The 13,194-nt window shown below is 59.4% G+C and overlaps 2 protein-coding genes across 2 annotated transcripts; both read right to left on the bottom strand.

Annotated features, from left to right (window-relative positions):
- Nucleotides 1-1,374: 1,374 nt before the first annotated feature.
- Nucleotides 1,375-3,534, bottom strand: LOC148048626 (uncharacterized). Its single transcript, XM_087707633.1, has 3 exons — nucleotides 3,514-3,534; nucleotides 2,982-3,328; nucleotides 1,375-2,887 (listed from the first exon to the last, which is right to left on the bottom strand). The coding sequence occupies exons 1-3, from the start codon at nucleotides 3,532-3,534 to the stop codon at nucleotides 2,107-2,109; spliced, it is 1,149 nt and encodes a 382-aa protein (XP_087563759.1). The 3' UTR covers nucleotides 1,375-2,106.
- Nucleotides 1,375-6,502, bottom strand: LOC148048625 (astrocytic phosphoprotein PEA-15-like). The gene is given in 5 exon segments (XM_087704973.1): nucleotides 1,375-3,871; nucleotides 4,003-4,122; nucleotides 4,125-4,157; nucleotides 4,971-5,144; nucleotides 6,452-6,502. Coding segments are annotated over 4 exon segments (390 nt in total). The 5' UTR covers nucleotides 5,143-5,144; nucleotides 6,452-6,502; the 3' UTR covers nucleotides 1,375-3,806.
- Nucleotides 6,503-13,194: the final 6,692 nt, after the last annotated feature.

The following is a 13,194-nucleotide window of genomic DNA, read 5'->3' as shown; positions in this document are numbered from 1 at the left end:
AATAAAGACATCCGGCTGCTGCATGTTGCACCCAGGATGAGGGAGCCTGGGTCCTGCTTCTCCAGTGAAACCCTGGGAGCTCCGTTCCCTCTGGGTTGGTGTCCCCCCCCCCGGTTCCCCCTTTCTTTTGGTGTGTTTCTCCTCCAGCAGCTCTAGGCAGAGAGGACCCCCCTCCCTTCCCTCCTCCCCCCTCCCTCCCTCCCTCCCTCGGCTGTGAGAGCGGCCACTGGGGGAGCATAAAGTTTCAAAGGTTTGAACGCAGCTGCCTCGTTTTCCCCCCTTCCTCTTCAGGAAAATCTCTTGGTTTTGAAAGCAACTCCCCCCCCCCCCAAATTGCTGTTTAGAGGCCTAATTTTATATGTATTAAACAAGACAAGAACCAAATTAAACTTGGATGTTATCAAGTTAAAATTATTGTAAAAGTTTAAATAAATATATATTATATAAATGCAATAAACGAATTGAGAGAGAGACCCCCGGTGGCATCCACGGCCGGCATCTTTTGCTATTCCTTGCTCTCCTGCGGCTGCCTCGGGTTCTGACCACGACTCGGCTGCTTCGTCCGCCCGGCCCCTCGCCTCGTCCGGGGATGGGTCCTCCTTCCCCTACAACGGGCCCTTTCCTCCCCCCCCAAAGTAGATGCAGGGAGTGAAATCCCCTTTGCCTTATGGGAAAACTGTTCAGAAGACCTTGGGTGGGGACACGCACCCACGCCCACCCGCACCCTTTGCTTGGCAAGCCCCCCAAAATGCCCGTTTTTATCACTGTCAGTTACTCCTTGTGGGCGCGATGCCTCCAGGTTTCATTCCGAGTCTCCTCAGCGCGTTGAAGGTGGGAATGTTTTAGTAATTGCTGGGGTCTTTCCTTTGCCTCCTCTGGGGCTCCAGCTGGGGAGGGGGCTTGGTGCTCTCACCTGAAGGGAGTGGGGGGGGGGGCTTGGCCCATGCAGCTAAGTCCGCCACTGCCCAGTTTGCCAATCTGCACCCTTGGTCCTGCAGGCTGCCAGCTGGGGTCATGGCCAGATGTGTTACAGTTGGGTCTCTGCTTAATTTTAGCAGCAAGAAATACTGGCCGGGATTTGGCAAAGCAGCTTAAGGCGCCACCGGGGTGCCCGCCTTGCCCCGTGTGTGAACGTGGGCTCTAGCGCAGGTCGGCCCCTGCGGCCCCCACCTTTGTGGCTTGTGTGGATCCGGGTGGCGCCATCTTCCGCCCGTCACGTGCCAGAGAGGCGTCTTTGGTTTCTCATTTAATTCCGCAGTCCGAGACGAATGTGGTTTTTGTTTTTGAACTTAGAAACGACTATTCTCTTACAATTCCTCTTTGCTTTTTTATTTTTGGTCCACTTGACAAAAGAAAATAAGTTAACACTGAGCAGCACTCCATATTATATTTAATATACATATATTTATAATATATATGTACACACAGTTAGCACGGTCTGAGCATCGGAGTCGGGGGCATTGGGGAGGGAAGGGGGGGGGAGCGCTGGCCGCAAAGGACGGGGGTTTGTGCCTTCTGTCGCTCCTTGGAGCTGCGGGGTCCTGGGAGACCCCCTCTCCCCTGCCGCGGGGGGGGGGGGGGGCATCATGAACCTACCCTGTGGCACCAGAGGAGGGCCCTTCCGCTCCCCCCCCCCGGGAGCCCCCTGCCAGGACAAGGGAAGTCAGAAGAGGAAGCTGGTTTTAAGCTGCTTCGCCTCGTTTCGCTCGCCCTGAATTCTGCGCCTCCCCTCACACCCGCCCCCCCCTCCCCTCCCCACACTATTTTTACTTGGTGCTAATTTGCAGTGAGATCAGCACAACTGTTCAGCTGTAAACACCGGGAGAGAAACGTACTAATTTAAGGCCAGTCCAGGCAACCAGGTTGGTCCTCCAGGTTGGTCCTGGGGGGGCAGGAGCTGCTCTGACCTGGCGGGCAGAGCCGTTATCCTGGGCACCAGGGCTGCCCCTCAGGTGGGGCAGAGGCAGAAGCCGAGGGGAGGGGAGGGGGGAGGCTTGCCCTGGAGCTTTGGGGGGTGTGCTGTGCCAGAGCATCTGCTGGCTTCCTGCATCTCCTCTCTTGCAGACCCCAAATGCGTGGAATGCAGACCGTGGGGAGTCCAAGAATTCAGTCCTCTTCCCCCGTCCTTTCTGCCAGCTCTTCCCAAGAGTTGTGGCGCTGCGCTTGGCGCCCCACGGAGCCAGGACTCCCAGCCCTGCGGCCAGGCTCCCCGTAAGGCCAGCACCTGGGCTGCACGTGACGGACAGAAGGGGGGAGGGCCAGCAGGAGACGGGGGGGTGGGTGGGGGGGCTTCAGGGGACACCATGTTAAAAACACAGTTCTAGCCCAGCTGTTTCTATGCACACAACGAGCACAAGACGCGTGTCGGGAGGGGTTACGCCACTGGAAGGGGCTGGAGGGGCGCAGGATGGCTAAACGACGTCCATTCAACAGAAACACTTCGCATTCCAGCCGCCAGAGAAGTGACTTTCCCCAAGACCCCCCCGGAGTTCTCCTCAGGACAGGACAGGCGCCGGACGAAGCCCCAGCCCTCCTCTGGCACCCCAAGGCCTCCGCCCTGTGTTGGCACCTCGTGTGGGCGCCCTCGTGCCCCTGCTTGTGCGCCAGGAGGCCAGGCGGGGAAGGTGCCCGGTGAGGCCGAGTTCCTTGGCCTCCTCCTGAGCAGAGGCCGCTGCAAAAGCCACCTTTACTGGCCCCACGCGGGGGGCTGAGGGGGAGGCAGAGGGACCCTGTGGTCTTGGCCCCCAACCCCACCCAGCTGCCGGAGGTCAGTCTGGGGCAGGCAGGCAGGCAGGAAGTCTGCCAGGCTCCCTTCTCCACCCCTCTGGGGAGTGGGATTGGTGGCTCCACCACCCACTGGGAGAGGGCTGGTTTTATTGGGGGGGGGCTTGGGTAGGATGGGTCTGGGAGGGGGCTGCTCCTTCCCCCAACGCCCCCTATAGAGGGCAGGGCAAGGCCTCAGTGAGCACCGGCCACCTGGCCTGGGCCTTGGGGGCAAGCGTGGCCAAATGGGCAACTGACCCTCACCCGCTGCCCCCCCCCTGAGGCACAGGAAGGGGGTAGAAAAGGAGGCACCCGTGGAAATGCCTGGAGAGGCCCCCGGGGTGGGAAGCCCAGGGAAGGCACCTTGTGGACAGGCAGGGGGAGGGAGGGCAGGGGTCGGTGGTGGTGGGTGCTCTGGTCCCCCTGTGCTCAGGGGGCGGGGGGGGCTCTGGTCCGGCTGGGAAGGAGCTTCTCTTCCTGCTCCATCTCCTGACCCCTGTGGGGGAAGCTTGCCAGGGAGGGTGGCAAATTGTGGGGCATTCCTCTGCCAGGGTCCCAAGGCTACCTACTCTCCCTCCCTTCTTCTTTCCCTCCCTCCCTCCTTCTCTCTCTCTCTCTCCCCCACTTCCTCATTCCTTGCAGAATTGGCCCCTGATCCACCTGTGGGTCGTCTCTTGCCCGGGCGGGATGGGATGGGGGAGCAGCAGCAGCAGTGGGGGGGGGCTTCCAACCCCTCCCCCTCAAACAGGCCTCAGCAGCCTCTGAAGACATGTATCAGCCAGCAACCAAGGTGAGAAACATGGGGAGGGGGAGGCATGGACCCCCCCATCTCCTTTCTCCATTGCTCCCCCTTTCTCCACCCGGCTGGGACAAGGCAGAGAAGGGCGTAAGCAGAGGGGAGCGAAGGGGGGAGCCGCAAAGTGTCTGAGCCGGAGCAGTGGAGGGGACGGTGGCAGTGATCCTTGGAGCTGGGCCCCTCTACACGCACGCACGCACACACACACACACACTCCCACGCACACACTCTCACGCACACGCTGGGTTCAGGCCTTTTTGGGTGGGGGGGCCAGTTTGATGATCTCCTCCTCGGAGGGCTGCCGAATGATGTCTGTGGAGAGAGGGGGGCAGCGGTCAGAAGAGCCGGGGGGGCTGGAGGAGAAGGAATTCCCCCCCCCCAAAACGCCCCTAGCAGAGAGGGCCGGCCCTCCAAGGCGGGGGAGGGGAGGGGGGGCTCCTGACCTTTGTACTTTTTGGCGCTGGGGATGCGGGTCAGTTTGGTGTCCACCTCGTCCTCCTCCGAGATCTTCAGCACTTGTGTGCGGTACTCCACCACCCTGGTCAGCAGGTCCGGCCGGCGGAGATCTCAAAGATGTGCTCGATGTAGGAGAGGTTGTCTGCACGGAGGAGGAGGGGGAGACGGGCACAATCAGGGCAGGGGCACCGGCCGGGGGGTGGGGGTGGCACAGAGCCCGGGTGGGTCGCGCTGGGCAACAGCAAGCGACAGGCTGCCTGCGCGGCCGTCTCCAGGCGGTGCCTCTGCCGGCAAGTCAGATGACCGGGGTGGGCGAGTGGGTGTTGCGTGGCGGGCTGTGTGTGAGGCTGCCTGTGGCGCTGTCGCGTGGGTGGCCACACCGCTGGTTCAGAGGCAGGGGAGGGCGGGCGAGCGAGCAAGCGGGTGGGCGACGTGCAAAGTCTTGCAAAGGCATCCAGGAGGAGAGGAGAGGAGGGAGCCGAGCCGAGAAAACAGCTTTTGCTTCAAAAACAAATGACATCACTTGGCACCATCTGCCCCCTTCCTCTCCCCTCCTGGTGGGCAGGCGAGAGGGCAGAGAGCTTCTCAGCCTCCTAGTCCCAGGGCTGCTCTGGCGGCTCAGCGGGCGCCCTGCTTCCCCTCTGCCAATTTCCCCAAGCGCCTCGCCCAGCGCCTGCATTCAAATCACTCGCTGGCACTCTCGGGAGGGGAGGGGAGGGGGGGAGAAGCCCGGGGGGGTGCCTGGCATTACTGGGGCACCAGCAGCCTCTTCTCCCCATCCGGACCCTCCGTCCCCCAGCTGTGCCTGATAGGCGGTTTCTCCGCTTCAGTTCCCACCCGCAGCCCCCCAGGTGGCCTCCACCCCTCCCGGTTCCACGCAGGCCCCCCCCGCTTGCCACGCAGCGCATGGCGAAGGGGCCCACAAATCTTCCCCCCCCCCAGAGCTCCTTCCCACCTTTGTCCAGTTTCTTGTGCTTCTCCAGAAAGGCGAACCAGTCCTTGCCGGTGGCGATTTCCTCGTGCCGCTCGCTGGGGATGTCCTCCTTGCAGGCCGACTTCAGCTGGTCCAGGTCTTCGTTGGTGATGTTCTCGGCCAGCCCCTCCAGCAGGCTGCGGTACTCCGCCATCTCTGCAGGGGAGGAGGGGGCTTAGACCCTGGGAGAACTCCCACCCGGCCGGCAGATGGCGGGCGTTGGGACGGGCAACACCCCCCCGTCCTCAAAGAAGTGGGTGCTGCGTGGCTAGGCGGGGCATCGTCTGCGGCCGCTTCAGCCTCCTAATGCCTCGGATGGGCTCTGTGGGGTCAAATCCCCAGGGGGCTTCTGTCCCCCCTCCCCAGCTCCTCTCCTACCTGACTGCAGCCGGAGCGCCTAGCAGGCTGCCTGAGCCCTTCAAAACAGACGGCAAGTGGCTCTGTGCAAGGCTCCCCCCCCCCTCGAAGAGTGTGTGCCGACTGACGGCTGGGGTGGGTCTCTCTGCCTCCCCCCCCCCAAGAACAGATTTCTGCATCCCGGCAAAAGCCTGATTTCCGCTCTGCCAGCGGCTTAGCGAAGGGGATTAGAGCGTTTTCATTTGGAAAGGAAGACCACAGGAAATAACGTCCAGACAGAGGCGGCCCAGGATCCCTGCCCGTGGGCCATCTGGCCTGGGATGGGGAGGGAGCGATGGGCTGGGTCGGGTGTGGGTCACGAGAACCTGCCTGTTTTTTGCAAGAGGAAGGCGGCACAAGGACACCCCCCCCTGGGCAGGGTCCCTGCTAGGCTTTGTCAGCTCCCCCGGGGAGGACGGACTGACGGGATCCCCAGCGGGCACCGTCCTGCCAGGGGGCTGCCACATCCTTAAGACCCCGGCCGCGCTCTCTGCCTTCCGAGCTCTGCGTTCGAAGTCTACATGTTCTTCCAAGCTCACCCACTTGCTTGGCAGACGCTCCTGGGTGGGACCACTGCTCTCCAAGGAGGGCCTGATCGAAGCTCAGCACGTGGCTTTCTTACTGGGGGGTGGGGGGCTTCCACCCCTCCCTGCCAAGTGCAGCCTCTTTTCCTTTGGGGGCTTGGCAGAAAGGCAGCCTGTGGGGCTGATCCCCCCCCCTTTCACCAGCATAGGCAGAACCGGCGGGGCCTTTCCCTGGGGGGGCACCCAAATTCCTTTCCCACATAGATTCCTCGGATGTGAGCAGAGATTCTGGAGGCACAAAGGCACTTATTTTCCTCAAAAACAACCCACATCCTTCCCCTCCTTATTTCCCAGACAAGCAGGGCCCAGCGCCCTCTTCATTCTGCCTCGAAATCCAGTGATTTATTTTGCAGAGATAAACAGCAAATAAAATAAGGTGCCTTTCCAGACAAGAGCGAAGGGCTCTCCTCCCACCCAGCCCTCCCACCGCTTCGTCCGAAAGAGGCGTCTGTTGGAAAGAAAGGCTTCCTCGGGGAGGCTCACCGGGCGAGAGAAGCAGGAAGTGGTGGAAAGCTGGATCTGTAGCTACAGGCCAAGCTGTCGTGCCCAGAAATCCTGCAGGCACCGGAGCATTTGCACTCCCAGCACTCCCACCCCCTTCACAGCACTCCTCTTCCTGCCCAGGAAGGAAGACTACGTGTGCCAATGTAAATGCCAGCGCAGTATTGCCAGGCGTGCCACAGATGGCTTGCCCATGCCTTTTACAGAAGCACCCGGGCACCCATCGTCGGCTCTCCTTCCAGACCGATGGAGCGGCTACGATTGAGCCAAGGCCAGAGGGGGTCCCCGGGCAGCCCACCCCCCCCTCAAATGAAGTGCAATGGCCAGGGGCTGTGGGGGCTGCCCCCTTCATCCCTTTGCCCACCAGTCGGCAAACTCTATTGATCTCCACCCCAACCCAGGACCCCCCTTAGTTAATCTGTTCCTGCGCAATCACCCCCAGGCCTTGGTCACAGCTGCTTATTATCCCACAGCCCCCCTCAAAAGACCCACTTCTGCCACTGCAATATCTCTACTCCTGAAGTTTCCCCCCTCCCCAGAAAGGTGTCGCCTTCTCTGTGCCACGTTTGCAAATTGCTATTTCCCCCCCCCCAAGTGAAATTGCCCTCTTCCTTCTCTGTAATTCTGAGGCACCCCAACTTCTTCAGGTACCACCCCCCCATCCAGGCCATGCCCAGGGAGGGGGGGAGACCCCAGAGGCTCCGGAAGGGCCACAAATTCAGCCTCGATTGGGGCTGGTTTCCCCCAGCAAAGGCTGCCCCCCCCTGAAACGAGCCAAGCCAGGGTCTGCTTTGCTGCTGCCCGCTCCCCTCTGTCCAGTCCAGCTGTTGCTGCACTAGGGAAGTGTGGGGCTGGCCAGCAGGGACCAAGGGCTCCAGCCTGCTCCGTGTTCTCCTGGCTTCCCCAGGAAGGGGGCATCTCTGCCCTGCTGGCGAAAGGCAGCCCCCTTTCCAGATGGCCGACTTGCCCTCCCTGAGAATGAATTGGTGGGGGGGGGAGGCTCGCTGGCCCTCTTTTCTTGTCCTTTCAGGGCCCCAAACAACGGCCTCCCCCCCCCGCCCCTTCCTCCGGCCTGCCAGGTGGCAGAAGCCAGGGCCTGGCAGAGGAGGCTGGGAGCCAACGAGCTGGCACTGCTGCGCCTTTCCCAGGCTCCCCGAAGGGCAGGAGAGGCTCGGCCTGGCCCAGCGGAGGGAGGGCACGGGCGGCTGGCAGCTGGGATGGGCAGCTCAAGGCCGGTGGCAGAGCCATGGGTCCAACGGGCATCTTATCACCCATCGCAAAGCACGACGGCTCCCGCGCCAGCTGCTCCCCGTGCCAGCCATCGGCCTGGATTAAGCCTAAGGGGGTCAGGGACACAGGAGGTCGGGTGGCCTCAATCTGGGCCAGATGGGCCCCCTTGCGAAAGGCTTCCTCCAGAACAGCTGCCTTCTGCTGAGGAGGGGGCTCTGGAGGATCCAGATTGTTGGGGGCAATATGCTGACTCTCTGTAAACCGCTTAGAGAGGCCTGAAAGGCCTATGAAGCGGTATATAAGTCTAACTGCTATTGCTATTGCTGCAACGCCACCTAGGGCAGCTTTTGCACAGCCCAGAGGGGCTGGGCCACACTTCCCATCGTCCCCAGCCACTAAGGCGCATTGCCTCTGGGAAGGCTCGGGTGCAAATCCTCCCTCCACTCTGAAGGAGGGGCACTGGGCAGCCTTGGGCCAGTCGTGGCCTCTTGTCCTGCCCAGGGATGCCAGGGGAAAGCTGGGGAGGGAGCCCCCCAAAGTGGCTCCCCCAGCCGGTCCCTTTAAGCCCGGCTTCCCTTCGGTTCCCCTCTCCCCTCCCTTCTCCTCTCCCCTTTTGTGCTCTGCAGGCCAAGGGCCGCTTTGTTCCCCACTTAAGTTATGCGGAGCACGGCGGGAGGAGGGCAGCGAGGCCTGCAAAAGAGGCCGGAGGGCCTTTCCGAATGGGAGGGCAGGGGGGGCTGGAGGGGGCCCTTCCCTTCCTTGGCTCCGCTCTCCTCAGCCAGGGGAGGAACAGGCTTCGTTTGTCCTCCTCCCGCTGTACAAAAGAAAAAGTTTTGCTTTCCAGGCAATTCTGGAGCTCAAAGTTTGGTTTTCTGCTTCTTTGCAAAGCCGGCCTGCGTTTAGTCAGAGAAAGGGGGCTGTTTATACAAAACGTCCGTTGCTCAGGAAGAAGAAAAAGGCCCCCGTCCATTTTGTCCCAGGAGGCTCTCGGTGGACATCCGAGGCCTCCTCTGTGGTAACAATGGCCGTTGACAGATTTTCCCTCAGAAGAAGACAAATCTCCCACTTCCCTTTATTTGCAGGGAAATATCCAGAGGGTCCTCCGGACCCCCCGAAAGGCAAACATGGCCATTTGTGCCCCCATGGCAGGAGGAGGGGAGCCGTTTTGAGAAGGACCGGGGGTCTCTTCCCTCAGGGCCGAGGGGTTTCTTCAGCCAGGGCCCTCGCTTTGCACTGGGTGGGAATGAACATTTCTGGAGCAAATTCCCTTCGGCCCCTCGGGCTAAACACGAGGAGGGACAGTCGGTCTTTGAGGAAGAAAGCTCTTTTCCAGAACGGCCTTCTATTCAAAGAAGGCTCCGAGGTGGACGGATCCTCATCTCCAGCCACAAAAGTGTTGCGCTCCCCGATTTCTTTCCCAAACAGGCACACGGTGCAGAGAGAAACTGGAATTAAAATTATAAAAAGAGGACGTTTCTCAGACGAGAAACAGAGAACAGCTGCTGTCACAACATGGCTGCCCTTCGACTCAAGAGAGGCCTCAGAAAGAGGGGGGAAAATATATATATCTTAAAAACAGAAAAAGCCACACAGGCATTTGGCTATTTCTTACATTAGCCAGGAGCAACTTAGCTTTGCTCGATTATTAAATATGGATTAATTTCTAGAAGAAATCAGCTGGCACCAGGCCATGGACTGGACAAAAGCCAGCTGTATTCCTTATTTTCCAAGCATGAGACGGTCCTTTCCCTCCTGCCTCTAAAGTCTTTTTTTTCTTTGTTAATTCATGACATCTAACTTCGGGCTGTCTTCTCCTGGTACCGCAACCTCCACAAAAGTACAAAACACGATTAAAAGCAATAAAAAGCCAATAGCAATCAAAGCCTATCCTGGATGTGCCAAGGCCCCCCAGGCGGCTTCCGGCTCATAAAACAGAGGATCTGCATCTCCAAAACAATCTCCAGTTTACTCAGAGGGAACCTTCCTTAATCTGCTTCTCTCCTAACTTGGGGTTTCTAGAGAGGGTTGTTTTTTTATGAGAAAATAGAGGGGGAGATTTATTTCACAGTTTTTAGCTCTGCTGAAGGCCGCCCAGAGTTGCTTGCTGGTGGTGAGATGGGAGGCTCTATAAATTGGTTTAACAAGTGAAATAAATAAACCAAAGAAATGCTGCAGGCGTTGACAGGTCCTGCAAACTTGTTTTCAACAGTGGGGAGCCCCACTTTGTGGGCTTGAACCCTATTATTGCAACGAGCCGGTTTGAGCAGAGCCACCCCAAAGGCTAAGCCCATCTGCGTATGGGACCTGCCTGGCCTTCGCTAGGGGTGACATGATGGCAGTCTTTTAATATTTTGAGGGGCTGCCCCAAAGAAGAGGGGACCCACCTCCTCCCCAAAGCACCTGAAGGCGGGACAAGCAGCAACGGATGGAAACTAATCAAGGAGAGAAGCAACCTAGAAGGAGAAATTTCCCGACAGAGCAATTAATCCACGGACTGGCTTCCCTTTGGGAGTTGAGGGTGCCACATCACGGAAGTCTTCAAGAAGAGATTGGAGAACCATTTGTGTAAAACAGCACAGGATCTCCTGCTCGGGCAGAGGACTGGGCTAGGAGGCTGGGAGAAAAGCAGGGACCCTCTACCTTTCTGCAAGATTGCGTCGAGGGATTTTTCTCCTCCGTGTTTTTCCTCCTTCTAAGCTTGTTTCCCCCCCCCCCTGGCTGGAAAGTCATGAATTAATGGAAGGAGCCGAAGGAACAGGGAGCCCAGCGCATGGCATGGCCAGACACCAAGTCATGCGCCAGAGAATTGCTCTTGGGAGCGCAAGCCGGAAGAGGAACCGAGAGCTGGGATGCAGCCATGCTCGCCTTTCCTAATCTGGTCTGGATTTGCAGCAAATCCTTCCTTTCCAGCTGCTGACAGCTGTGGAGCTGGGTGGGCCCACAGCCAGACCTTGGTGGAAGAGGAAAACACCACACGATTTAACGTAAACAGCCTCGGTTCAATTGTATGGGAAAACAGGGGTGGATTCCTCAGTGGTCGCAGACTCTTAAGGAAAATTAAGAAAACACCCAGAAAGGAAAGACTTTTTTCTGATCCTGGGCTGCACTCCAGGAAGGATCCCCTGAAGGAATTGGTTGGGAAAAGGCTGTAATCCTTGCCAGAAAGCTTGGGGGAGGAAGAGAGACGGGACTGGGAATCCAGAGATATTTCGGATAGAAGAAATTCTTTTTGCACCCAGAGCAAATGTGCAAGCTGGAATTGGGACGCTTGGTTAAGGCTCCCGTGGATGACTCACGGCGGATATTAATTAGGACACGGGGCTCCAGGGCATGCCGAAAAACGAGGGGGTTGATTTGCCTCTTCGGTGGACCTCGTGGCCTTACAAAGCGGGTGGGGAACCGGCTTCCTGCCTTGCTGACCCAAGAGAGAGCTCCCTTGTAACGCAGAGCAGAGCAAGATCCCTCAGGATCCCTCAGGATTAAGGATCCTTCCCTTCCTGCTCTCTCGGCCTCCTCATTTGTGAGATGGCCACAGAGCCCGCAGGAGGAGGCACAACCGCGGGAGCCGTGCCAGGGAGGATGGGGGAAGAACTTCCTGCCAAAGAAAGCCCACCGATTAAGCCACATCGCTAGGAAAACAATGACAGAAGCTAAAGGGGGACTTGCCCACAGATGGGGTTGTCTTGGTGACCATGCAGCCATGGAGGGGAGGGAAGGGCAGCCCCTGTCACACCCCTCCAGACTCTGGGGAGGCCTCTCCATGCAGGGGATGGGGGGGGGCTCTGGCACACCCATCTTGCACTATTCTCTGCCTTGCAGGGATCGTGCAAAGGGCTCGCATGCCAGGGTGGGTGCCCGGCCTCGGGGCCGTGCGTGGTTGCAGCACCATGGAAGTCGGTTGCTGCCCCTGGCCTCATGGCAACGGAGGGGAGGAGGGAAGGTGTCCCCGGCCACTGTGGAAAAAGGCTGTTCCGAGCCAAGCAAACCGGGCAGTTCTTCCTTGTGCCGCCGGAGCAGGCCAGGGACACCGTGAGCCCTCTTGACAACAAAACCAGCCAGCCCAGCTACCGGAAGGGGGTTGGGAGCAATTTCCTTTGTCTCCATTCATGGCTCCTATGCAAAGTGGCTCATCCATATGCATGAGCGGTTCATTCATAAAAACCAGCCCTTCTGTAGGCAGCTGGGTGGCGGCCTGCAGAAGGGGGGGAGGGAGGGAGGGGGGGCAGGGAGGAAGGAAGGGGCTGTGGGGAGAAAATAGAGCTGTGATGAGAGCCATTATTCCTCCCGTGGGGCTTGCCAAGAATATTTTCTCACAGGCCCGGAGGAAAAAGAATAAAGCTGGGCTGGGAGAGCTGGCGAGGGGGGCCTGTTTTTCTCACTTGGGGGAGTCCTCCCTCCGGCACGGCCCCAACCTCAAGCCTCACGACAGTGGCCAAGAGTTGGAAACGGCCCCTCGGGGACTGGGAGCCTTTCAGCCGGAGCCTGGGTTTCATTTTCTGCGGGCCCAACAGGCAAATACACAGGAAGGGAAACTCCATCCCAGGAGAGGGAGGGTGCAGATAAATAATGGGGTGCAGCCCTGAAGCTCCCCAATACTGTTGGGGTTAACAGCAGCAGCAGCACAGGACCTGCCTCTGTGAACAAAGCCAGGAGGTTTGGAAAGAGAGGCTGCTATGGGCCCCCTGGGTCGGGGGTCTCCTGGGCAGGAGAATCTGCTGCTTTGGGCCAGAACGTGGCCCTCAACCTGGACTGAGGAGCCCAAGGAAGCCTGGCAGAGCCATCGTGGAGGAGGCCTGCTCAGCTCTGCAGGCCCAGAGGGGGCCAAAGCCGCAGCCGGGGCAGGAGAGGGGAGAAGGGTGACAAGCTTTGTGAATGCAGAAGGTGGCAGAAGAGGCTGAAATGGGAGCCAGATACGGGTGGCTCTAAGGGGAGACCAGGGACCAGAGGAGGAGGGGGTTTCAGTGCCCTGTTCTGGGGCCAAGGCAGAGCTGCTCTCCCCGCCTGGCACGCTGGCACAGGGGCATCAGCACCCACCGCTCGGCCTCCTCCTGGCCCTTCTCTGGTGGCTCAGAGGAGCGGCTTAGAGCCAAGGATGAGAACTGGCAGCCCCCAGGGGGGGAAGGGAAGGGACACGGCGTGCCCAGAAATTAGGAGTGCCTGGAACAGGGAGGGGAGCAGAGTGTTGGGGGGGGGGGGGAGGTGAATGAAAGCCATCCAGCCTGAGTTTTCAGGAGCAAGAGAAATCGTCATGGCAACTGCTAAGCAAGATATGCCTTTCCAACTCTCCCTGACCCCCCCTCTTCCTCTCTCTCTCTCTCCAACCTCTTCCCTTTCCCATGAAATCCTTCGCCCGGCAAGGGTTCGGCTCTCTGGGCGAAGCACCCAGGGTTGCTGAAGGCGCAGTCCGAGCCCCGGTCCAGGTGTGGTGGCCCTGATCCCTGTTGCACAGAGGAGAGATTCCTCCCACTGGGTCCCCTCGTGAGCAGGCTGGTTAA

Source organism: Thamnophis sirtalis, unplaced genomic scaffold, assembly GCF_051295495.1.
Source record: "Thamnophis sirtalis isolate CommonGarterSnake01/CBP01778 unplaced genomic scaffold, rThaSir2_p1.2 scaffold_2, whole genome shotgun sequence".
NCBI lineage: Eukaryota > Metazoa > Chordata > Lepidosauria > Squamata > Natricidae > Thamnophis > Thamnophis sirtalis.
Note: the sequence above shows the minus strand (reverse complement) of the source record. Positions and strands in the feature narration are given on the sequence as shown.